Here is a 25,807-nt window from a genome sequence, read left to right as displayed (position 1 = left end):
ATTTTCTGTTTCAACCTTGAAGCTCGCTTGTGCACAACAAACTGAAAGAGTTTCAAGTGGACCCTGACTGAAGTGTTAATAACACTGACAGAATGCAAGTGTGGGGAATCCCAAGATGTTTCTGATGATGTTCAGACAGGAATAATTCTTCATGTTATGAAGTACAACACAGATAAACAGTAGATTAACGTTTTATTTGTTATTTTGCGTTTTTTTTTTCCGTTCACTCATCATCTGTCTGCCCCCTGTAACTTTTCCCAACTCTTTCTTGTTTGTTGTGTGCCCCCCCCCCCCCCCCCCCCCCCCCCCCCCCGCTGCTGTGACTCACTATGTCGTGGGAGGTCTGTCTTCTCTTCACTAGGCTCTCTGTCTTCCCTTTTGCTTTCAGTTTTTAGCGACTGTTCATCCATTTTAATTCTGCTCCATTTGACTCAGCAGTGATACTGAAGTGCTGCTCATCTTATTTTATTGTTTGCACTGTAGCATTGGAAAACACTCATTTCCAGAATTTGACTGAGGGATGAGTAAATAATGCTCCTCAGTGTAAATCCATAAAGACTTCAAGAATTACTGAAAGTGCAACTTTATATAATTAAGTTATGTTAACAGTACAGTATCTGCTTAGAATGATCTACTTCCTCCAAAATCTAAAAACAGACCTAATTTATAGTTCAGATCTTAGAAAACCATTACAGCGTCTGATTGGAATGAACACAGTCACGATCCGATGTTTAACCTACTGTCTGAGAGTTTCTACAGACCTTTTAAAAGTTATTGGTGGAGAGAATAAAATCTCACTGCAAACTTGATTTTCTTTTGCCATAAAATACATTTTGTGCGATTATTAAAGAAGAAAATGGCTAAGAGAACAAATTTTTTTTTCACATGCATTGCATTTACAGTATGTAAAATAAGATCATAATAACGTTTTTTGTTACCAGTTCGGGCAATACAATGTAAAATATATTTGAAGGCTGAAGCAGCAAAAGGTAAAATGTTCACAGACATAAATTAAAAACTTCTTATTTGCCTTACTAGGACCACTGAAATGAATGTATAATCTCCTCAGCACTAAGGAAATAAATTAGCTTAATAAATGATGTAATACTGTGAATGAGCTAGTTTGAAATACCATCCCAGATTTATCTATGAAAATAATTTTTTTCCCATGCAGTGGGCAAAATGTTAAAAAAATAGTCCTAAATCAGAATAATAAAGTGTTTTACACACATCATGTCGCTTAATAGTGAGTAAACTTAATGTCTCATCAAAGGATGAAGCTGTGAATATTTACAGTGTGTAAAAGTAAGTTTATTCAACACATAAATGAAGCCATCAGTGTTACATTATGTCTGTCTGAAAAGGGCTTCAGATATACAGTTTGCTGTTCCTTGTGTATGGCACAAAAACACGGCCTGAGGGTGGTTGCTAGTTAAAAGGTCAGAGATTCATCCACCATGAACATCTTCTTGTTTTCCTTCTGATGCAGTCTCAGTCTATTTTAGAAAATTGTCGTGAAACATATCGATCTACAGACTGCATAAGGCGTAACTGCACAAAAACTGTCACATCCTCAGCCAGTCTTTGGTAAATTAGAGCTCCCGAGCATCTCCGTAGAGATTACAGAGCTCCCTCACTTTTAGCTCTGTGAAAATTACAGTCCACTATCTCATCCACGCTTCTTTCTCTCTGCCGTCTGGATTGCTGTTTGAAAAAAAAAAACAAGACAAACTCTCATTTATAATGTCCATTTCTGCTCAGGAAACATGAGAATGTGCAGACGCGTGTTCTCGCAGGATTTTGACAGTTACCTAGCAATGTCAAATGCGATCGTAGCCTATTCATCAGCCGGTGTGGCTTGTGTATTTTCTCCGTCATAGGGTATGTGCTTCTCAATGACAGCGAAGACTAAATAACCTGGACATGTTCCTCAGGTCTCACCCATTTTGTAACAGCAGATTTTGGTGGGAATTTGTTCACATACTCATCAACTCTCCACCTTGTGTCCATGAAACAGTCCTGTAACGTAAACTTAACTGGGATTGGATTGCTTTATTGTTTATGAGTTGAGCTGTTTGCTCTGTTTTTGTCACGGGGTCATTAACTGCTGGTTCCCGCTGGGCCGTGCTCCCTCCGGGCTCCAGGCTCCATGGGTCACTGCAGGCTACTGTCCTGCAGACGACCTCTGGAGTTTAGCTTCACACCAGGTGATGCCACGGCCGTGTTGACCCCAGAGTTTCTCCTGTTGCACCCGTCCAATGACCCGGAAAATACGCGCGTCAACTGTCAGCGTGAAGGCGTTGACCCCTTGAAATCGCTCGGGTCAAGATCAGGGTTGAGAAAAAGGTCAAACTTAGTGTCAGAGTTCAGAGTTGCTTACCTGCATGGTGCTCTCACCTGTATCTGTCACTGAAACAGGAGGCTTTCTCATGACCACTCAGTCTGCTGGAAGCTGAATTTCTTTCCCGTGCTCTTATTTGTGTCTCGAAGATGCTGCTGCTTTGTAACCACTCTGATTAACAGCTTCCCTCTATTGCTTCTGACTCTGATTAATGCCCTTGAGTGATTTTCAACCATCTGATTTAGTCTATAGACATAAATGAACACAAGATTGTACATGGCTGAGACGATATGTCTTACTGCTGTCCAAGTCTTTTTCCACTTAATTTCTACTCTTAATTTTTACATCTCAACTCTCTCTAAGGTCTTTTTCCAAAAAGAAGCCAGACAAAGTGTATTTCTGTTATGTGATATTGTTAAGTGGAAGAAAGATTATCAAAGGAGCGTCTGTAAGGTCAGGGTTATGCTAGGAAAGAATTAGCTTCGACATCTTGTCCTCCTGTCACGATCTGAAGGCAGCAGCCACACCCAGACAGTGGCTGGAAAGCCCAGGACCATTATAAAGAAGAGCCATTCAAAGGGTTGAACTCAAGTGTAAACATGAATAGTGACAAAAATAGTCATGTGACCAATTTGAGAAGAGGTTTGGAGGCAGAAGAAACCTCCTTACCTTCTCATTTTCACAAATCTGGACAATGGCCGTTTGAAGTGGGTGTGAAGTTGGTGGATTATTTGTTACACAAATTCTCCATGTTGATGCCGTAAGTTTGTGTGGTGTAGGATGAACCCATACAACCACTGTAGGTTGTTTGCTCCAACCAAAGTGTTTCCTATATTAGAGCCAGTGGTCAGGTTTAGGCACAAAAAGACTTGGCTCAGTAAAGATACCAGTTTGGGATCATTAAACTGTGTTGTGCGTTAAAGTTACAACTTCCGTAAAGTTATGCAACCTTCGTCGTTATAGCAACAGTAAATGGGGATTCATAAAACTGTCCCGACTTGTTGCTGGTCTTCTGCACCCAAGTCAGCTGTTGTATTTAACCATCCACCCAACCTTGCCTCCTCCTAACAAGGAAAAACTCACAATATAGAGACGTCATCTGAACTACATCCCTTCTGCAGCTCGCACTGTTGCTACCCTGACAAAGGATCTGATTTCTACAAGCATTGCGGTGTGAATTCGTTGCCGTTTCTCTTAAGGTCAAAGGTCAGTTGATGACCCTGCGACACCACATTGTTGGATTTTATACGCCCGCTAGAGGCCACTTAACTTTAAAACATAACTCCAGGATGTAATATGCTGCTTGGACAAAATACCCTTGAGGTTGTGGGGGTTTTTTTTTGGAGGAGAACCATCTCTGCGAGGCTGTTGGACCATCAGAAACTTTTAATGGAGCATATAGCTGCCTTTCCTCCTCTGTAACACTGGGTACATCATTGCACCAAATATGGAGCATTGTTTTCATTGAAGTTGAGAACTGAAGTCACACTTGCATTATATGACTGGAATCAGCTGCTTCATTCATGCCTCATTCATGCAGATGATTGTGTAGAATCCAATCGTATTCATAGAGGGAAAGGTACGATCATTATAAACTAACACGACCAGCGCTGTATGGTGCCATAACTCCCTCTCGTTTCCTAATATGGCTAATATTTAGTCATCATTTATGTTTGTAAGGCGAGGTTAGGTTTTCAGCACAATCTTGTTGCTGCCTTGATTCTTTAGGAGCTGAGTCTTTTCTTCCAAGTCTTACACTATCCTGTAACCATCTCCCGGTAAATGGCTAATTACTTGAATTTAAATGTTTTAAATGTGCTTATTCTGTCCACCTGATGTTTGCCATCTTTTTGACATGTTCTTAATCCTCGAATTCAAAGCCTGCATTAACACAGGTGCATTGAGCTACTATCTACTTTTGGCTCGACACACTTTCTCTTGCATCTGCAGCATCTCAGTCTCTCTTTTAAATCACCATCTTCGTGCCCATCTCTCCAATCCCTCTTGCTGCCCTCAATAATGCCATCACCCTCTTCCATTTCCCTCTTTACGTCTCGTTCCCACTGCCCCCTGCTGCTGCATTGTACCCACCACAGCCCTGCCGCCTCTCTGCCACCAGGCCCCACTGCCTGTGGCGTGTAATTGACTTTCTCCCTGCACTGGAAAAGCGGGCGGCCCGCGCCAGGCTGGAGGTGACCCATTTCCCTGGGGCATTCAGCAACCTCCTAATCAACCATTCTCTGGGCCTGCCTCATTCACTCTGCAATTAGAGCAACTCCCCCTTTGAGGACTCCATCAATAGGCAGGCAGGCGGGCAGGCGGGCTCCATCAGCTAGGAGCAAAGACAGAGTTTCACTCAAACACTTTGCTTTGGCTCTTCCAGTTCTGAGCCTTTCCGACTTTGTACCTCCCCCTCTCTGCTTTTTGCCTCCTTTGCTCGGTGTCTCCCTAGTGGTAGGTTTCATCAGACAACAGCAAGCGGGGGTTTTGTCTAACGAAGAGCTGCAGACAGGGCTGTGGGTAGACAGGCATGCGGGGAGGCAGACTGGAGAACAGGCAAGAAGAGAGGCAGGTAGGCAAGGCAGACAAAGGCACTGAGACAGACAGACAGATAGACAGTCTGATGGGAGGGACTCAAGGGAGAGATTAGAAGAGAAATTTGAAAGAAACTCAAAGAGGGAGGGATTGAGCAAGAGTATCTGCATGATTTCAGAGCATCTCTGCCTTTTAGAAGAAGATTCATGGGTATTCCCTGCTGTCTTGCAGAATACTCTTGTGTTTCACCTGGTCTTGAAGACGTGCATGAAAGCAGCCTCTCTCATTGATTCTGTCTCAATGAAAAAAGGTGTGTTCACCGCTGGTTTCGCCCCAGTATGATCTTGGTGTGAGCTAAGATTGCATGACAGAAGGCTGTTCTCCACACTCTCTATCCATAAACAAACAGAAAACCCAAACGCAGTCAGATGGTTTCTTGGACTGCTCTGATCCCAAGAAGGAGCCCAAGATGATTCTGCACAATGATTAAATAACAGGCTGGCATCTCTCCCCTGCTGTTGGCCTGATTTGCTATGCAGGAGAGGCAGTGCTCTGGTCAGAGGATAACCATGTAATCAATGGAATGAAAAAGCTGCTCTGGCTGTGAAGGTTAAGAGGGGTACTGAAGGCTTTCAGCGCCACACATGCATTCAAACCACACTCTCCAGACAGTCTGAATGTTACATCTCCTCTAATTCTTCCTCCTCTCACCTGTTCCCCTTCCCTCCTGTCTATCTTTGACATGCCTTTATCTCTCTTTCTTTCTGCTCACTCCCTCCCATTGCCTCCGCCTCTTTTCGCTCTGATTCTCCCCCTCCATAGTTTTTTTTTCTTCCTCTGCATTTTCTCTCTCTCCCACTATATTTGTGCTCTCTCTCTTCTCTCTCCCTACACATACTTCCCTCTCTTCCATCCTCTCTTCCCTCCCTCCCTCCTACCTTTCCCCAGTGTCAGCTGCTGTCACTGTGGCAAAGAAAGTGACCAATCAGAGCTCACTTCACAGCATTGGCTTCTCCCTCCCTCCCAGTCTTACTTCTACCATTCCTTCCCTCTATTCCCTTCCCTACTTCCTCCTCCTCCTCCTCCTCCTTTCCTCCCATCTGCCTCTCCTCTCCGCAACCTTTATCAGCTCACTTCCTGGAGACGAAATGTGATGCATTATGGGGGACAGACGGCTGTCTAACGGGGTTAGTTGTGCAGCATGGCTTATCATCAGAGACACTGCTAATCCTGTGTGTGTTTGTGTGTGTTTGTGTGCATGTGTGTGTGTGTGTGGATGTGCCATATGAGCTGATGAACTCCTACATGTGCAGGTCCACACACACACACACACACACACACACACACACACACACACACACACACACACACACACACACAAGCACACACAAACAAACACAACCTCACATGCTTACTCTCATATTCTCGAAATAGGAGGAGGAGGAGGCGGCCGAGGAGACATGTTTATGTTCTTCAGTCTCTGCCGGGAGAATACGATTTGCATGATATACGCATATTTTTTTTCCTGCTGTATACAATTTTGCACTATTTCCACTTCACAATCTGCTTCTGTTTTAGTTATTTTTGCTGAGTTTAAAAGGATGTTTCACATGTCTTCCCTTCCCTCCACAATTACCTATATAATAAGAGCTAACAGGCTAAAAGGGATTATATAATCCCTTCTCTGCCTGCATTAAACCTTTATTTACACCTGTGTGTGTGTGTGTGTGTGTGTGTGTGTGTGTGTGTGTGTGTGTGTGTGTGTGTGTGTGTGTGTGTGTGTGTGTGTGTGTGTGTGTGTGTGTCTATGAGCTCAGGTGCTGATATGTGCATACTATGAGCGGATTGGGGGAGAACTCCATGGAGCCTCTGAGCTCAGAGAACCGGAAACGCAAGCTCTCCACTTGCGACACGCCTGGTCTGGGGTGAGTGTGTGTGATCAGCAAATGAGAGGGGTAAAGTGGGCTACTGGGTCAGTGGTTTCTCCAGCCCGGGCCGTGCAGCTTTTTCTGTGATGAGTAAGAACTAAACTGTGTTCAAAAATACAAGAAGATTTTGTTTAAGGTTTTGTTAAAAAAAACAAAAACAAAAAAACACCAATTTATCGACCAAATTTCATTCATTTAAAAAAGTATTTTTTTTATATTTTTTTTTTTACTTTTCTGGTAAAAAGAGAGAAAGAATTAAATACAATGACAAGAAATAAAATGTGCCTGCATGCTGACTCTAATTTAATGAACAATGTTTTGATCGGAGTCACTTCATCAGCCTCTTCATCTGGTCAGTAATGTTACCTGTTAAAGCAGTGCACACACTTGACTTTTTTCATTGACACTGATTTCCACTGGCTTTGCACCTCCATTTAATAAAGTCTCCCTGCATGTCCTGTCTCTGTAAAATATAGACAAATATCCTCAAAATACAATGAAAAAAAAAAAACCTTCTGACTTCAGTTCATGAGTTCTTTTTGAAAGAAATTCCTCGAGGACATTGTGGTCACAAACAACCAACTTTCCAGCAATCTTGCAGCCACTCTGCATTGTTTTCAGATATAGAAATGGCGCTGACAGTCTGAGAAAAGTGGTGTAGCGTTAGTTTGACATGAGTCTTTGTACGCTGCCCCATGCAGGTGTGAGAGGAAGCGACGGGAGCAGGAGAGCAAATACATCGAGGAGCTGGCCGAGCTGATCTCCGCTAACCTCAGCGACATCGACAGCTTCAACGTCAAACCAGACAAATGTGCCATCCTCAAAGAGACGGTGCGACAGATTCGCCAGATCAAAGAGCAGGGTGAGTGGACGCTGTCGTCCGAAACGGTGAGGAGTGCTGAGGGCCGGAGCTTGGACAGGTGCAACCGCAAGTCAGGTGGACTGTGGAAGAAGTGGGTGTTGGAAATATTGGGAAAGGTGTTAAGGAGGGAGAGAGGCAGAATAGACAGCTGGGGGTTAGCATGCAAACACACACACACACACACACACACACACACACACACACACACACACACACACACACACACACACACACACACACACACACACACACACACACACACACACACACACACACACACACACACACACACACACGCCTTCTCAGAGCCCAGGTGCAAGGACAAATCAGTCATTCATCTCCCACAAATTTCACAGCCTTAACTGTTTATGTTTGGGTGGAAACATCGGCAATGCTTTGTGAACCTGTCATTCTTGTGTGTGAGTGTGTCTGTGTGTGTATTACGGCCATGCACAGCTGTGTGCTGGCCTAGCCAGGGGCTATTTAATTGGAAGTTTGCAGGTAATCACATGCCCATCCATTCTGCTGAACTGCCAAATTATTAGCTCAGTTACATCTGCTGTTGTCATAGTTCTGTCTCCATTATGCATCGGTCATTTCTGCAGCAAACCATTAAAAAAGCTGCAGGCTTTGCTGTGCAGATGCACCATCGCTGCACATCTCAACAAATTTGTAACTCCTGGATTCAGACATGTGTCAGTATGAATTTTTCCATTCATGGCGAATTTGTGGAGATCAGTAGGAGAGCCGCTGGGGAATTTAGTTCTTTCTTGTTTCTGCTCAGCTCAGTCAGTGGCTGCCACCTCGACAGGAAGGGGAAGAGGCTACAGCTGGCCCTGACTGGCTGCTGACAGGTTGCCATAGTTACAGGAAGTGAAGACAGAAATGACACGGTGTTTCGTTTAGACTCCTCTCTCACTCTCTACCTGTTCCTCTTCTCCTCTTTTCACTTTCAGTTGCTCTTACTGCCAGTCTTCATTTTGCTCTTTTCTCCAGCAGTCATTCCTGGTTGTTGTTGTTTTTTTTATCCCACTTGGATTTAACATTCTCTGCTCTTGCTTCTTCCTCCTCTTCTGCTTCCCTGCTTCTCCCCCCCCCCCCCTAATGTCTCATCTGTATTGCAGCACAATGAGTTGCAGTATCTTCAGGTTTGCTCCCAGCATCTTAAGATATTGAATAAACTGATGGAGTGAAGCCTCTCTATTTCTGTCTCCCTGATACCCGGTTTATGTCTCACTCTCCCTCCTCTTCCTCTCCCTCTTTCTCTCAGTCCTTCTCTACCTTACTTCACAGAGCCTGGCTGTAGGCAGCAGTGGCTTTTTTTTTTCTTTGTGTGGGTATCTGTCCCCCTTGGGAGCTAATCAGATAGAATGATTCCTGTAGCTGAGCAGCCCCCGCCTCTTTCTCAGACCAATCCCTGCATTAATACACCAACCCAAATGCTATCTGTTTTTTCCTCAGTATCCTTTCCATCCCTCTGTCTCAGCCCGGTCCTAACCGTCTTTCTCTTTCTCTCAGTCTGTCCTTCCCTCTCTCAGCCTCAGCCCCCTCCATTAATTCAGGTGTCTCAGCCCCTGCACCATTACAGCTTCCAGAGCCGCTGTAGCTCTCTTCCTCTCTCTCCCTCTCTCTCTCTCTCTCTCTCTCTCTCTCTCTCTCTCTCAGCCCCAGCCTACCAGACAGTCCCTCACAGTCTGACACTGAATATAAAGCATGAGGAAGGCAGCTACCTGCTCCACATGCGCCCAGCCCTCTACTCCTCCTGAGGAGCTCCTCAGAGAAACCTGCCTCCGTCTGTCTGTCTCCCTCCTCACCTGTAGTTTAACCCCCCCCCTTCCCCTTCTCCCCTAAAAAAAACAACAACCCAAAAAAACCGTGAAGATTGAGAAACGCTGCCCCCTGCTGGTGCAGCTAGAGTAGTGAGTGACTGGCAGTTTCAGGTATCGTGGCTCTCACCTTGTGAGTCTCCTTTGTGCTTTTTTTTCCCCTTCTTTGCAGGCTGTTTGTGGTATTTTTTTTGTAATGCATTCCCTCTGTTTGTTCTCCCTTCCTTCTCTCGCAGGAAAAGCTTCATCCAACGATGACGACGTTCAAAAGTCAGATGTCTCCTCAACTGGTCAGGGGGTCATCGACAAAGACCACCTGGGGCCACTTCTGCTGCAGGTGAGTCCAGCTCTCCTCCCGCTATTATATGTATGCATGTTTTGATTGGCCGGCCAACCGGTGGTGACTCCCTGTTGCTGTACTGCCAGGCTCTGGATGGCTTCCTGTTTGTGGTGAACCGGGAGGGCAGCATCGTGTTTGTGTCGGACAACGTGACGCAGTACCTGCAGTACAAACAGGAGGAGCTCATCAACACCAGCGTGTACAACATCCTCCATGAGGACGACAGGGAGGAGTTTCACAAGAACCTGCCCAAGACCAACAGTGAGAAACACACACACATGAATACACTCACAGGGAAGCTGCACATCTGCTCAGAAGTAAACCCTGCTTGACATTTTCCACAGGGCCGAGGTATAAAACAAACTTTGAGAGGTTACAACAACTCTGCGCACACGTCAACGTAACCTCACCAAGTTATTTATTCATGCTCCTCCAGTCTTTACTCCATCTCTAGTTATAATGAGGAGCTCCTGGGAAGCCTGTTCATGTGCATGAGAGCTATTCACAAACACACACACACACACCTGACAAAACACACGTGCACAGGAGCACCCACCCACTCGGTGCTAAGGAGGCAGAGCGTAGCGCAGCTGTCAGTCACACTCAGTGGTCCAGACAGTGTAAAACAGGCCTGAGCTCTATTCAGATCCCATGGCAGCCATCTGGAAACTACGAACTGCTGAATAATGCACCTCCACTCTTTCCTCTACTTAATTCACTATGTGTTTGCATGTGCATGTGTGCGTCTTTCTGTCAGTGATGGAGGAAGTATTCAGACTGAGGTAAAAGTACTAATAGCACTCTGAAAAATACTCAAAGTTGAGTCCAAGTAGAAGACCTGCATAGAAAAGTTTTTAATATACGTCTTAAAGTTTAATCCAAAAATTTTACTTGAAGTATGAAAAGGAAAAGTACTTAATGGAGATCCCTGTTAATCCCAGCGACTTTTTATATTCTCATGCATTCCTGTGTAAAAAAAAAACTTTTACTGTTGTTTAGATGAGGTTCATTTTCAAGCTATTTCTTACATTGGCTGCAGCTAATGATAATTTTCTTTATGGATTAATTTGCTGATTATGTCCTTTCTCAAATGGCTGATTGTTTGATTGGTAAAAAAAAAAAATCACGATTACACAATGTGGGACTTTCACAATGTTTATTTTGACCAACCGGTGGTCTAAAATATAAAATTTAGAAAAATGAATAGTTTAAAAGAAAAGCAACATATCACATTTGAGACCCTGACTCGAAGAAATGTTTGGAATTTTTCCATAAAAAAATGATTTGTACTTGAGTACTTTACTTGAGTAAATCTACTTCCTCCGCTGCAGCTTGCCGAGTGTATTTTTATATATACGTGTTAGTAATGCATTTTTGAGGGTGTGTGTGTGTGTGTGTGTGTGTGTAAGCCCATGAGTATGTGCACAGAGCACTATTTATAAAACTGATTAATTATGGATATGTGTGCTCGACTGAACCTGCTACTCGATTAACTCTGCAGTAATGTTCCTAAGCAGCGGCGGCTCCGACTTGTCATTGACACTCACTTATTCAGCCTCTTCCTCTGCAACCCTCCTTTATTCATTCACTCTTCATCTTTTAAGACAAATTTGTATCTACTTTTCCTCTGAGCGTCCCTTGTGTCTCCCTCAACTCACTCTTTCTCAGCCTCATTCATACTTAATATGGCTGCCTACTAAGATGAATATTGTGGTTGTCTGTTCCTCAACCTGCTTCTCTCTCTGCTCTCCCACCCCTCATTGTGTCTCGCTCTGCTGCTCTGCCCCTTCATTATCTTTTGGGCCCATGAATGAAATGCGCTCTCGCTGCACATTCCTGTGGGATGACCACTGACCATGTCAGCTACAGTTAAATACACACACACACAAGCACCCAAGAAACACACATACACTTACAAAAACAGACACACACTCTCGTGCACCGAGCATGAAGTGGGCTTTTGTTGTGAGCTGGTGTGTTTCTGACCCCTCTGTCTTGCCGCGCTGTTGGCTAATTGTGTCTGAGGGGAGATGTCGGCTCTGGCGACTGTGCTGCTGTTTTGTTTTTTCTGTCGAAGAAAGAAACCCAAGGCCTTGTTAAATCACCTCTCACTATCACACACACACCCCCGCCCCACCACCACCACCACCCCCTGACATGTCTCGCTCTCCTGGGTCCTCTCTTGTATCCTCCCTGCACCTGCCAGACACAAACCTTCGGCCAGCTCAAGGCCCTGATAAGACTTCACGCAGACCTTGGAGGACAGTTGGATGTCTCTGAAGTTTGCCTCCCTGTCTCCCTCCCTTTTTCTCCCTCCCCCTGTGAAGGTGACCCCGTCTAAATGTGTGTGTGTGCGCGCGCGTGTGCCGTGATGAGAAGTCAGGGTCTAAATGAGGATAGATGGCTGAGTGTCCCTGGCCTCTGCCCACTGCAGAGCAGACCGAAAGGGAGAGATATTGGAAATCGACACCTTGGCTACATTAATCCCATGGTCCATTTAGCCAGAGATCTGAACAGCAGGAGAGGCTTCTGCTTCTCAATTTGAGAGGGACAATACATGTCGCGGTTTGTTTGTTTGTTTGTTTGTTGTGTTTGTGTGTGGATCTGTGGCAGGAAAAGGGTGTGAGCTGTTTGTGATATTTGATTACAGGCAGTCCATTCATAGCAGTGTGTGGTTTTTAGTCCCCGAAGCTTCGTTCCATTCTGCTCCCAAGTGTGAATTTCTTTTTTATTTTTATTTGTGTTTGCGTTTCCTTTTTTAGTAAATGGAGTGTCGTGGGGAAGCGAGGCAGCCCGACAGAAGAGTCACACCTTCACTTGCCGGATGCTGGTCAAATTTGGCCATGCCCACGGCCCCATGGAGGAGGGGCCAGGAGGGCCACGCTACGAGACCATGCAGTGCTTTGCTCTCACTCAGCCCAAGGCCATGATTGAGGAGGGAGAAGGTACGAGGAGCCTGGAATATTTTTTAAACATGTGCATTGCAAATGTTTACATTTTGGAAGATGATGTTGCATGGTTACCAAAACAAAAATCAAGAGTAAAAAATGTGTTTAGCTCATAAAGAAAACAAAATGCCAGCACATTGACAATAAAGGAAAAGATGACTCTTAAGATGTTAAAATATATATATTTTTTTTAATTTTCATGACATTAATGTGGGACTGTTCATCTTTACTAAACCCATGTAAGCCTTAAGTACATGCAATGAATATGAACTTTTGAACTCTTACTAACATTGCTCTCCTTTCACCTGCAGACCTTCAGTCATGTATGATCTGTGTGGCCCGTCGAGTGACAGCCATGGAGAGAACGGAGAGTTTCAACACCCGGCATGAGCTCTCGGGTGAGGAGCTGCATGCTCACCAAACACTAAACAAACACAGGAGCTCAAACAGGCCATGATGTTCATTATTTACCCTCGAACAGGTTTGACTCATTCCTCTTGCGTCTCCTCGTTCCCCGCCTCCTCTTCCGCTTGTCCTCCTTCTGTCCTCCCCGGCAGGTAAACTGATTCAGATCGACCAGAACTCTCTGCGAGCGTCGATGCGTCCGGGCTGGGAGGATTTGCTGAGGCGTTGCATTCAAATGTTCCTTCAGCACAGCGACGGGCAGCCCTGGTCGCACAAACGCCACTACCATGAGGGTGGGTCAAGCTTCACCACACACACAGCTGGAATCACCTGCTGCAGTGTTGAAACTTAATGAATTAATCTCGGTTAAATCTTCCCATCTTTTCCAAAAGCACCTCTGAATTTCAATAAGACCTGCTGTTTAAACGCATACACACCTCATGCGTTAGTATTTCAATATTGATCTCATGAATAAGAATTCATGAGATCACTCCATTGATCCTGGTTGTAATCACAGACTTGGTTTCAACATAAAGGCGTTGATTGATGACCTTTGTTATCAGTTAAGTGTTTCAAGGTGTTTAATCCGTACGTCGTTTTATCTGCCTGCGCAGCCTTTCTGCAGGGTCACGCCGAGACGCCCCTGTACCGCTTCTCCCTATCTGACGGCACTCCAGTCACCGCCCAGACCAAGAGCAAACTCTACCGGCACCCCATGAGCAACGAGCCGCAAGGCTTCATCTCCACTCACCTGCTGCAAAGGTCAGAAACTGAGAAAACTCACTGAATTCAAACATAGCAAAGTATGTGTCTTTTACTGTATTGACAAAAAAAAAAAAAAGCATGTCTATGCAAGTCAGCCGAGCCATTCATGCCACATAAATAGCTGAAGTAGCAGCTGAAGTAGCTTTTATATGCTGACGCTTTATGAACAGTGAGAAGACTCCACACAGGAATTGGTATTTAAGTCTCATAGATCCTGAGCCTCTACAGTGTGAGAGGTCATTGTAGGCAACGCAGCATTTTCAAGATTTTTTTTTTTTTACTTTTTCAAACCTTTTGCTCATTTTTCTTCTCCTTCCACTCAGGGAACCGAATGGTTACCGCTCGGCGCCGGGTGGAAACATGATACCGAACACCATGCGACAACAAGGCATTGGAGGCCCCAACCCGAATGCCCAAATGAACACCGGTGGAGGGATGGGCATGGGGGGCATGAACAGGGGCTTCAGCATGAATGAGCAGGGCCACATGGGTCACATGGGTCCGATGGGAGGCGGCTCAATGTACGGTGGGAGCGGTGGAGGAGGAAGCGGAGGTGGAGGCATGGGCAACCGCATGATGCAGATGAATCAGATGGGACAGATGAATCAGGTGGGACACATGAATCAGATGGGTCCCATGAATCACCCGGGCCAAGGCATGCAGCAGCACCCACAGCAGCCCCCTTTCCAGAGCAGTGGCGGGTTTGGGCTCAGTGGCATGAACAGCCCTTCAGGGAGCCCCCGAATGGGTGGTCCCCAGCAGGGTCTCCTGATGTCACCCCGGAACCGAGGGAGCCCAAAGATGGGTGCCAACCAGTTCTCACCTGGAGGTAAGTCTGGCGACTCATCGATTGTTTTAGCATCAGCATCATTTCGGAGTTTATTAACTACCATGTTTGATTGTATTAAAGTGAGTTTCATGAGTTTCTTTCTCTTCCAGGGATACACTCTCCTATGAGTGGCATTGGCAGTGGTGGAGGAGGTGGGGGCAGCACCACCACCTTCTCCAGCAGCTCGCTAAACGCGCTACAAGCCATCAGTGATGGAGTCGGGAGCTCACTCCCCTCCACCCTCACGTCTCCCTCACCAGCTCACAAACCAGACAGCTCTCCCAGCATCCACTCCTCCTCCTCTTCCTCTCAACCCAGTCAGCCGGCCAAACCGGGCCAGGATGGCTCCAAAAGCCCAGCGGGAGTCTTAGGGCCCGGACCCAGCGACCATCACCACCCTATTCACCATCACCATCATCATCCCCAGGCTGAGAGTTCTGGAGACCGACCAGACAGCCAGGCACCTGCAGGGAGCAAAGAGTCTGGAGAGGGAAGCAGTGAAGCGGGTGTGGCGAGCTCCGAACCCCCACGGAGGGTGCCAGACAGTAAGGGGCATAAGAAGTTGCTGCAGTTGCTGACTTCCCCGACTGAGGAGCTGGGATTAGGTAGCAGCGGGCCAACAGGGCCGCCTGTACCACCCCCGCCCACCAGCAGCAGCACTCCTGCAGGCACAGACAGTAAGGACACCACTGGAGGCATGACGAGCCCCTCATCCACTGGAGTGTCCTCCTCTTCTTCAGCCAGCGCCAACCCAGGTCAGGCAACCGGGCCAGGGGGCGTGTCAGCATCGATGTCATCAGCCCACTATACAGGGTCGCTGCAAGAGAAGCACAAAATCCTCCACAAGCTTCTCCAGAACGGAAATACTCCAGATGATGTGGCAAAGATCACAGCCGAGGCTACAGGAAAGGTTTCCCTCGGGGGCCAGGAGGGCGGTGAGGTTGGAACAGGAGGGTCGGGGGCCGGGTCGGGCCCTGGGATGATCACAGACCCCAAACAGGAGCAGCACAGCCCCAAAAAGGAGAAGACCCACGCCCTCCTCCACTACCTCCTCAACAAGGATGATTCCAAAGAGCCGGTGGATGTCAAGCCCAAACTCGAAGAGCTCGAGGGGAAGGGACCTCCAGGGGCCGCTGGCGGCCCTCCACGGAGCGGCCCGGGTTCTGGGCCCGGCCCTGCACCCGAACATGCTGAGGGCAAGATCAAGTCAGAACCACCTGATGACGTAAGATTGTGTCCTAGTTAACAAATAGTTGGATGACTGTAATATTTCATTACCTGACATTGAGTTTGCTATAAGAATGTTCTAGATGAATCTTCATTTACATAATGATTAATCTGGGTTATTTTAAACGTTCAGTTGCACAACCTGGAGTCTATCTTGGGAGATCTGAGGGGTACGAGCTCTGACTTTTACCCGGATCAGGCTGGAGGTGCAGGGGCTAACGACACAGGAAACAAACCTCAGGGTTGCCTTGACGACAGCCTGCAGGGTAAGTAGTTGAAGGATGAAAGCCTATGAGATGTGACAGTTACGCGAAGGGCGGGTGTTATAACATCATATGTGATGATATCAGATGCCACTGAAATAGCGTCTGGCACCATCATATGCTGTCACTCTGAGTTTTGTTTTACTCCTACGGCAAATACAAGCGTCACTGTTTTCTCACCATTTCTCCTCCGTTGTGGTGGTTTGGAGCTGTAATGAAGTCTGTTCCTCTGTTGCAACATATCTGATCCTTTGACAAAACAGTGGAAAAAAAATACAACTTTAGATTAAAAGCCAAAGACAGAAATGAAGAAGTTAACACTGCACTCTGTCTTATAACCACTCGTGGTGAAATAACACCTTAATTTAATAAAGGTTAGAAAATTCAAAGATTTGTATGAAGATGCAACTCTTCATTGTAAAAGCTGTTAAAAGGTGTTTTCTACATCATGGATGTATTAAATGCTATGAAAAATGCATGTATATTCTTAGTCTCTAAATAAATGAGGATTCATAAATCGACACTGGGAAGGCTGAAGAGGTGAGTGAGCTCTTTTTGGAAAAGTGCCCAAAATAAAGTACATTACAACAGTTATCTTTTTCTATTTTATTGTTTCACCCTTTTAATCTTGAATATATAATTTTATTCTTGGATATTTTATCCATTCTCTGTGCTTTTATTGTGTTGACTATTTTATGTATTACATTATTGTTATTTATATATCATTTTATATTGAATCCATATGAATAAATTAACTCTTTCTAAAAAAAATTAAGTCTTATCAATTAGATATTCTATCTTCTGAAAATACTAGAGTTTACTGGGATTTTACCAATTAATATTTCATGCAACACATTCATAACAAAAAGTTTCTCTTTCTTTCCGTACTTGTTGTGTACAGGAAGTCCAGGAATGGTTCCGGGACCTCGGGGGCCCTTCCAGAGAGCCATGTCCATGGACGGGAAGCCTCCCGGTGGGCCTGGAGGAGCAGGTAGACGGCCCATGCTCATCAAGCAGGAGAACATGATGGGCAGCCCAGATGGCTACCCAGGAAACATGGGTATGTGTTCGGGTGGCCCAGCTTTTTATTTTCTCACACATTTCCTCTGTGTTTCTCTGCCTCGCTTCTATCAGTGTTTTTAAGTATGTGTCTCCTAATTTAGGTCCTTGACTATATTACAGTTTCTTGTAACTTCTTCACGATAACCAAATCACATCAGAAAAGATTAATGACACAATTAAGAAACTGAATGGTCAGGACCAAAACGGGACACTATGCTCTTCTTCAACACTGTAGTGATTCTGACTCGTGCGCATGTTTCTGTGCTATCAGGACAAATGAACAGAGGCATGGTCCCCCAGAGGTCTCCCATGGCCGGTTCAGGGGACTGGGGCATGTCCCGCTCTAGTGCCAGCCCCGTGGGCTCAGCAGGACACCCATCCATGATGCGCCCCGGCATGGAGTACAACAGCAGCAAGGGCATGATGTCAGGACCCATGGTGAACCGCTCCAACAGTGTACCAGGCACCAGGTCTATGCTGCAGCAGCAGCTCATGGATATGGGTACGTCTATCACACAGCTGTCAGGTGTTGATTTGCAATTAAATTAGTTCTCAAAAGTTTAGTTCTTCTTAAAGCATTGAACATAATAAAAGTTTGATCTGATGATGGCATTAAATGAAAAGTCAGGGGATTACAGGTCATTCTGAGGGAAGCATTCATGTTTACACAAACTTTTGTCCATATTTTGTCCATAAGTCCATATAAAAGTTGCTGAGATGCTTATGTTTGGAACAAAGTAGTAGCCAGAACCAAACTGCTAGTGTGGCTAAAATGCTCATTTTTCTTTGGCAAGTTTGGGCATTTGACATGATGTTATATCAGTCAAATAATACTTAATGGATGTTCCTTTCCATTACATCCTTCCTATGTAACCCGTAGCTTCTGATTCCCTCCGTATAAGTTTAATATATTCTGTCTTGGTGCTTTAGGAGGCTCTGCTGACATGGGCATGGGTATGAGCCCCTTCAGCCAGCAGGGCCAGCCCAACCAGTCGCCCTCGTGGCCGGACACCATGATGAGTATGGAGGGCAACAGGTCAGTGCAGCATCCATCACTGTCTGCATTTATTCCATTTTAGTTTAAATGAGCTGAGGAGGCTGTTTATTGTGAACCCTGTGGCGAGTTTCTGTGTGTGTATGTTGTAGACGTCAGTTTGGAAACACCTTGGATGATCTTCTGGTGCCTCCCACTACCAGTGAAGGGCAGAGCGACGAGCGGGCGCTCCTGGACCAGCTGGATTCTCTGCTGAATAATACAGATGGCATCGCTTTGGAGGAGATAGATCGAGCCTTGGGCATCCCAGACCTCGTCAGCCAGGTAGGAAAACAAAAAGAAAACATGGATAAAGATCATACTCATCTCTGTGCTCTTGTACATCTCCCTTGAAGTGATTTAAAAGGAGAAAAGATCAGTCTGCGTATCATGAGTCAAAAGTGAGCACTACGTTTTTCTTTGCTTTCGATATATCAGTCATGGCTCACCGTGCCCAGACTGTCCTCTTACTGAAGGGAGATAGATGAGCCCGGAGGGATCCGTCTGTGCTGCTTAGAAAAAGACAATTACAGAACCAGCCAATTGGAAATTAATCAATTAGATGAAGAAGTTTGATAAACTTTTCTTTTTGTCCTCTTGTCCTGTCTTCTCCAGACGCAGGGACCGGAGCAGCAGCTCGAGCCTTTTCCAGGGCAGGACCCGTCCATGGTGCTCGACCAGAAGCCCATCTATGGACAGGGCTATCCCGGACCCCCCTCCATGCCGATGCAGTCTGGATACGGAGGGAACCCCATGCAGGGTCAGGCCCAGCAGGGGGCGTTTGGGCCCATGCTCTCACAGATGGGCCAAGGCGGGAACTTCCCTGGTATGAGTGGAATGGGGGGCATGGGGCATCCTCGTGCCAGCATGATGAGACCCAGGATGATGAGTGCCAACAAGCCCATGAGGCTCCAGCTGCAACAGAGGCTGCAGGGACAACAGGTAGGACCACAGGAAGATCACTGATACACCATGTGGGTACCTGTTGTGTTCACACTGAGAGAAAAACAAATGCCGGTGTACTGATATGCAGAATGAAATCAGCGTAGGTCTTGCTGACAGCTGGGAAAATGCTGTGTATGCTATATATTTGGCTTTTAATTTTATTCTGAATGTTGTTTTCCCCCAAAGTTCATGAACCAGACGCGGCAGGGCATGGCCATGAAGATGGAGAACCCGGGTGGTAACCCTGGCATGAGGCCCGGCATGCAGCCTGGCATGGGAGCACAGGTAGATGACAAAAACCCATTTGGTTCCATTAAAGAGTAAATTGTTGTAATACTATGCCTCTAATATGAAACTAAGTGTCAGCTAATTGATAAAATTTCAGTCAAGTTTGCTAATTATGTTCAAACAAAAAATATAACTCCAGCTGTCGGCTGCTGTTATGTGCAGCATCAGAACTAATATACAAAAAGATAACAGACTGTATTTGATTGAGATTTAGAATCTCACTGTACCCACTCATTTTTAACATTTGATCTTTTAAAGCATATATATATTTTATGAATATGGTTACACCAAAAACATTGTCACATGACAGCCCTGATCTTGCACCCTGATCATGTGTTTGTTTTGTGTAGCCGGGCTTCCTCAATGCTCAGATGATGGCCCAGCGCAGCAGGGAGATGGTCACAATGCAGATGAGGAGGCAGCGGATGATGATGCTAATGCAGCAGCAGCAGCAGCAGGCGGCAGCGGCCGCCGCTGCTGCTGCTGGAGGGTTCAGTCCCCCTCCCAACGTCACGGCTCCTGGTGGCATGGACAACCCTATGGGAGGGCCAAGCATGGGCCAGCCGGGCCCCCAGCAGTTTGGCTATGGTGGGAACTATGGTGAGTTCACAGAGCCGGGTGTCCAACAGAATACTGCTGCTCTCTGGTGGTGACTCCAGGTACTGCAGGGTTCATGTTTCACATTCATCAGGGAGATTTTTGTCAAAAAGATATTTGTCAGGAATCAGTCAATGTACGTCTTCTTTGTCTCAGAAACAAATACTGAAATGATATTAACACACTCCCCGGCTACAGGACCTTTTCTTTATGTATTGGTTATATGTGTCTATTATTGCTTTTCTGCGGAGAGAGCAGAGAGCTGATGATTTATCTCTCCAGGGATGGGCCAGCAGGGAGACCCCTCTTTCGGCCCATCAGGCGGCAGTCCTCCTAACGCCATGATGCCCGGCCGCCTGGGGCCTCAAAACCCCATGATGCAACAGCACCCACAGGGTGGCCCCATGTACCAGGGTGCTGATATGAAAGGCTGGTCGCAGGGAGGCATGGGACGCAACAGGTATGACGTATTTACTACCCTTCACACCGATATCTGTCAATGGATGACTCCAATTATTCTCCTCTGCAGTTTACCACCTCTTCATCCCTGTCACTCTTCTTCATCAGTACGTACCCTCAGCAGCAGTTTGGACAGCAGGGACCTCCGGGGCAGCAGCAGTTCGGGCAGCAGGGCAATCCAGGGCAGTATGGAGGCATGATGATGAACGGAGGCATGCCAGCCAGTGGTGGAGGAGGTCACATGGGCCAGATGGGGGGGCAGATGGGGATGAATCCAATGGTGATGGGACGCATGCCGATGGGGCCAGATCAGGTATGTGCAGATGGTGGGAGAGTCTCAATAATTAAAGAACAAGCTCACATTTCTTCAAGTCTATCTTGAAACAACACTTCAATGCCTGTGTGCATGTTTAAAATGGATTTTGGTAGCTGTTGTCTAAAGGTGTCCCTCAGGGTTCGATACTTGTTCCTCTTATGTTCGAAATATACATAAACAATATTATATCAGCTAATATTTAATGCACCACAGGCTCCTATCCTAATCTGGCTTTTGCAAAGCTGTAGGCCACTTTTAATACATGAGAGAGCGCTCAGAAATATAGGCTTGTTCTGAATTCTTTCAAAATTTATTCTATTCTCAAGTATACATACAGTAAGTATTTAGCCTTCTGCCCACACTTCCTTCTGTTCAGGCTCTCAAATCTGACTCACCTTTAACACCCATGATAAGCAAGCTGTAGGCCAAAATGTGATCTTTGTGTTCTTTAATTTGACCATCTACAACTTTATCCCCACTTATTATGGTGATATTCCATTTTACAGCCTTTTGTTTCTGTATCAGTCCACCTCTGAAAAATTCCTCACTCTCTGTTGCATCTCACTCAAAAGAGTGATGGTCCTGTTTGTTGTTTTCCTTTGAGTCTCTCCTGTGAAAACTACCTCATTTTTTTCTCATAAACATGCCAAATCTACTAATAGACATTAATAAAGAAACCTGAACCTGCACTCACAATGTCAGATTACAGGATATTTTAACATTAGCTGAGCCACATGTTCAAAATAAGCTTAGAAGAAGTGGTTTAAAATGCTGTGAATCAAGTGAGCTTCAAAAAGTTTTAAAACTAAAATCTCTCATTTCACTTGAAAGTTTTGAACAACATTTATTTTCTCTAAATCTTGTCTGGCAGATGTCCCCTTTTCTTAAATTAAAATGATAGATAAGAGGAACAACTACAACAACCAATGACATACAATATATTATATATGGACATGTCAGTATTATTTAAAGATAAACTGCCAGATTCCTGCAGCTGTTTTGTGGAAAGCTTTGGTCATTTGCACTTCAGCTGTGCACTTCTCTCACTTCCTTTTTTTTTTTCTTTGTCTTTTTCTTTCCCTCCTGTCAATCCAGAAATACTGCTGAACGTCGTGACAGAAGCATTTGTCTCACTGTGATCTCCATTCAGAGATGGGAGACGGCTGCAGCATTGGAGTGTGTCTTTGTAGTGCTGTACTCCCACCAGAGGGGGGAGTGAACTTCCAATTGGACTCGCGGCCAGTAAAGTCAAGTCTGGCAACCTGAGGAACAACAGACAGACGTACATGAAAAACACGCAGCGTTCTTCAAAATCAGAAACACTGTGACTTCTTTACATAAAGACATGAAGATGGTCCGACAGACATCTCTGTGATTCCTCCCGTAGACTGTAGTTTAATATTCCTCTCCTTGTGAGCAGTATGGGTGCCTCAGTAAACCCACATCACTCGCTGGACCAAACGGTGAAGGTGGACAGACGCATGAGTAGATCACATGGACACGTGTTAAGACATCCTCTCCTTCGTCGAATGTACCATGAAGCTGTATCCAGATTTTAAAATGTGGGATTCCTCTCTTGTTTCTGAACTTTGTTGGATTTTTCTCTGCCGTGTCTCTGCTGCTCCTGGAGGATCTTTGTAAACGTGGTTCTAGATGACGAGCCATCAGATTGTGACACTCACATGAATGTCATTAAGCAGTAGCACATTGTTTCGTCCTCCAGGGCGCCGCTGGGCTAAAGTACGACTGAATTACTTGTTGGCTGATTGCACTTTAAGGAAAAGCCAACATCAAAAGGATTGTGGCAATATAGAGGCCTTTACCCAGGAATTAATACAAAGCAGCAGACTTTTCCTGTTTATTTTTGTGTGTGTGCTCTCCAAGTTTTCCTCCATGAGAAAAGGGGGCTGTTGGTTGGAAATGGGGTAACCTTGACGATCTTTGTTCTGAAGTGGGAACCAGTAGAAAGGTAGTAAGCACAGATGTCATCCAATCCTCTCGTCTACAGTGTACCGATTCATCGCTGCAAGAGAAATGAACCGTTTTTAAGTCATTTTAAAATTCCCTTATGAACCAAACAGTCTTCTATCGATGCTCAAAATTCCAGTTATATTTCTACAGACTCACGAGGTGGTCATTTTATCCTTCGAGAGGTCATTTTTAGCTCAAAATGATGCAGATATTTTGGTAACTTGCACCAGTTTACAGCGTTACTACAAGTGCAGAAATATAATTGATTGCCAGTGATGAAATTATAGATTGGCTCACACTGCAAAAGAAAGTGTTCGATTTCAGTGTAGGCGTGCAGATTTGTAGCAATAATCCTTCCTCCTGGTTTTCCTCTGAGGACAAAGCTGAAGCATCGTTTACTCGGAGCGACGGTACTGCAGTATTAGACATGATGTCTTGTTTGGAGCTTTTTGTTTTTCCCTTTTGTCTGTGAATATTAATTGTAAATACGCTTCAAATGTACTATATATAAATATATATATGCTTTTGTAGGTCACATACTGTTTTTGCACAGATTGTAAGGCTTGATATTTAAAAATGTAATTTTCTTATTCCGTCATAGGTCAGCTTTTATTTTCAATACTTTAACCATCGGTCGGAAGGGAAGGGCCTTTTTTTTGTAAGCAGTATGTGTAGATTTTCCTTCATACTGCCACTTTCCTCCTCTCAGAAAGCACTTTTTTATTTGTGAACTTCAAATCATGAACTTCTCTTTATTTTCCGAGTCTTAGTTAAAGAGGTGCTAGTGAGTAATTTTCTTTTTTTGATAAATTATTTTTCTTTGAAAAGTAAAAAAAAAAACACAAAATATGCCTATACAAAAAGAGTTGACACATGATTGTGTTAGGCTTCTAGGGCCTGGATGTCTTACCAGTATATGGGGTTGATATTTTCTGAACTTGACCTCATGCTTCCATGTACGACTTCAGTTTCACTCCTGAGATTTCTGTGCTTTGAATTCTGCTTATTTGGTAATTTAGCCTCAGATCCGAGACTTTGGGAATCAGTCCTACTCTGTAACTGTTCATAAGTCTGTTTGTTCGCAGATGTTTTCATCCTGTTCAAAGCAATTTAAGAAGGAGTTTTCATTTCATAATTATAAATCCATCTTTGGACAGGTGACTTTTTTTTTTTTTTTTTACTTTCAAGTTTCCCTTTATTTCTGTTGTAGCTTCTATTGAGAAATCTACCTTCGAACATATGTTCAATCCAAAGATTATTGTTTATCATTCTGCAGTGTGTAGAAACAGTTCCTGACGTAGATCGTGCGAGTACTCATGTGTGCTTTTACCGTTGCACATAACCTATAATATACATCGAGCTAAGTATGTTTAATTGTATATGTTATATCCCCATCCGTACAGAATAGCGTAGAGATGAGTCTGGTTCTGCTGAGGTGGTTTGAGGTTTTGTTTGTGATTGTTTCTTCCTTCCTGTAGTCCTTATGGCCAGTTGAATTGTGGTGCTGCAAACGGTTATTTTACATAAGAATGTTTCTTTTAAGCTGGAAAGGGGGATTCACTCATGATTGATGTCATTTATGTCTCAGAGTAATTGCCTGGAGTTTCTTTTCTTTTTTTCAAACCCCAGTCTCGATGATGAATATGAAAGACTAATCTACAAATGTTGACAACAAATTGTTTTGCTTTAAAGGAAAGAAACTCATCTCAGTGCATTGTTGGAGTCGAAGAAAAGAGAAAACGCATCTGGGAAACATACAGTCATTATTACAGGATGTAAAATACTGTTGCATTTTTTTCTTACCTTGTTTCTTGATGTTAATATTGATGTAAATACAAATTTATATTTAAACATTACAAAAGCTCTGCTGTGTTTTTGCAAAGTTTGATTTCATACGTGACTCATCGATCTTGGATTCTGCAGCAACAGCCGTGAAGCAGTGTTTTACCACAGTCACCAGGCCTTTCGAGAGCCACAAGTGCATGTTTGAAGCAGAGGTTCTTCTGGTCTGAGTAGAGTCTGCCTGAAGGGGGGAGGTGAGTGTGTTTTTGTGTGATGGGGAGCTATCAATGGGTGGAGGGAATTCAGAGTGTGAAGGACATCCGTGTGTGGCAAGTCCTCAGGAAAAAAGGACAAGAGCTTCCTCAGACTGGCTGCTGTCGGTGACATTCACGTCCACGCTGCCGTCTGCAGCCTAGCTTTCATCTGCTGTTTGTTTCCTGAAACCTTCACTCCCCCCCACCTCCACCTATGTGTGAGCTTTTGTCCTTAATCATCCCACTTTCCTCCCTTCTTTTAATGATTTTGCCCCCCCCCCCTCGTGAAAAGCTCTCACACACCCCCAGGCTGTAGCCTCCTATCCCTGCTGCTGCTGTTACTGTACCCAGACCTGCAGAGCCCCGCCAGCCCATTCAAAGCTTTAAATCATTTTTACTTTATAGACCTGAGTGTTATTTTTGATGTAATAACTGTCTCAGTTTTAAATTATGGAAGTCAAGCTAAATTCTAAACTGTCCAACACCCAATTCAACCACAAGGCAATTTTATATCCCACTTTTGTTTTGTTTATGTTTGATTTATAGTAAGTAGTGAAGAGTATGTCTCAAAGGTTGGTTGTCCAACACTTTGGTCCATACTGAAATGTCTCAACAATTACTGGCTCAATTTCAATACAATTTTGTCCGGACATAAATCATTTAGAGATTGTGACTTTTTAATGACTTTAGTGAATCCTTAACTTCTCTTCCGGCACAAAAATAAGTTAAACATTTTTTGTTTTTGTTTTTTTTGTGTGAAATATCTGACTTTGAAGTACTGGATGCAATATGAAGTTTAGTTAAGACACAATCATGTCCGTATGAAGTGTT

At 44.7% G+C, this 25,807-nt stretch overlaps 1 protein-coding gene across 2 annotated transcripts in view; it reads left to right on the top strand.

Annotated features, from left to right (window-relative positions):
* The window catches only part of LOC138635523 (nuclear receptor coactivator 3-like), a 61,793-nt gene extending 36,994 nt beyond the window's left edge, over positions 1-24,799 (top strand). For both annotated transcript variants that reach the window (XM_069723038.1, XM_069723046.1), the window contains 21 exons: positions 6,694-6,801; positions 7,506-7,666; positions 9,729-9,829; positions 9,919-10,093; positions 12,595-12,777; positions 13,092-13,178; positions 13,338-13,478; positions 13,800-13,947; positions 14,274-14,779; positions 14,890-16,004; positions 16,140-16,272; positions 17,171-17,329; positions 17,603-17,833; positions 18,262-18,367; positions 18,478-18,649; positions 18,980-19,306; positions 19,496-19,594; positions 19,948-20,197; positions 20,477-20,654; positions 20,762-20,966; positions 22,065-24,799. In XM_069723038.1, the coding sequence (XP_069579139.1) occupies positions 6,713-6,801; positions 7,506-7,666; positions 9,729-9,829; positions 9,919-10,093; positions 12,595-12,777; positions 13,092-13,178; positions 13,338-13,478; positions 13,800-13,947; positions 14,274-14,779; positions 14,890-16,004; positions 16,140-16,272; positions 17,171-17,329; positions 17,603-17,833; positions 18,262-18,367; positions 18,478-18,649; positions 18,980-19,306; positions 19,496-19,594; positions 19,948-20,197; positions 20,477-20,654; positions 20,762-20,966; positions 22,065-22,076 (4,578 nt within the window). In that variant the 5' untranslated portion in view covers positions 6,694-6,712 and the 3' untranslated portion in view covers positions 22,077-24,799. The remainder of the gene's footprint in view (positions 1-6,693; positions 6,802-7,505; positions 7,667-9,728; positions 9,830-9,918; positions 10,094-12,594; positions 12,778-13,091; positions 13,179-13,337; positions 13,479-13,799; positions 13,948-14,273; positions 14,780-14,889; positions 16,005-16,139; positions 16,273-17,170; positions 17,330-17,602; positions 17,834-18,261; positions 18,368-18,477; positions 18,650-18,979; positions 19,307-19,495; positions 19,595-19,947; positions 20,198-20,476; positions 20,655-20,761; positions 20,967-22,064) is intronic.
* The last annotated feature ends 1,008 nt before the right edge of the window (positions 24,800-25,807 follow it).

The sequence above is a fragment of the Brachyistius frenatus genome, unplaced genomic scaffold (assembly GCF_029030835.1).
Source record: "Brachyistius frenatus isolate BFR_SWC_R1_liver_20210118 unplaced genomic scaffold, ASM2903083v1 Contig_6, whole genome shotgun sequence".
NCBI lineage: Eukaryota > Metazoa > Chordata > Actinopteri > Embiotocidae > Brachyistius > Brachyistius frenatus.
This window is presented reverse-complemented; position numbering and strand designations above follow the sequence as displayed.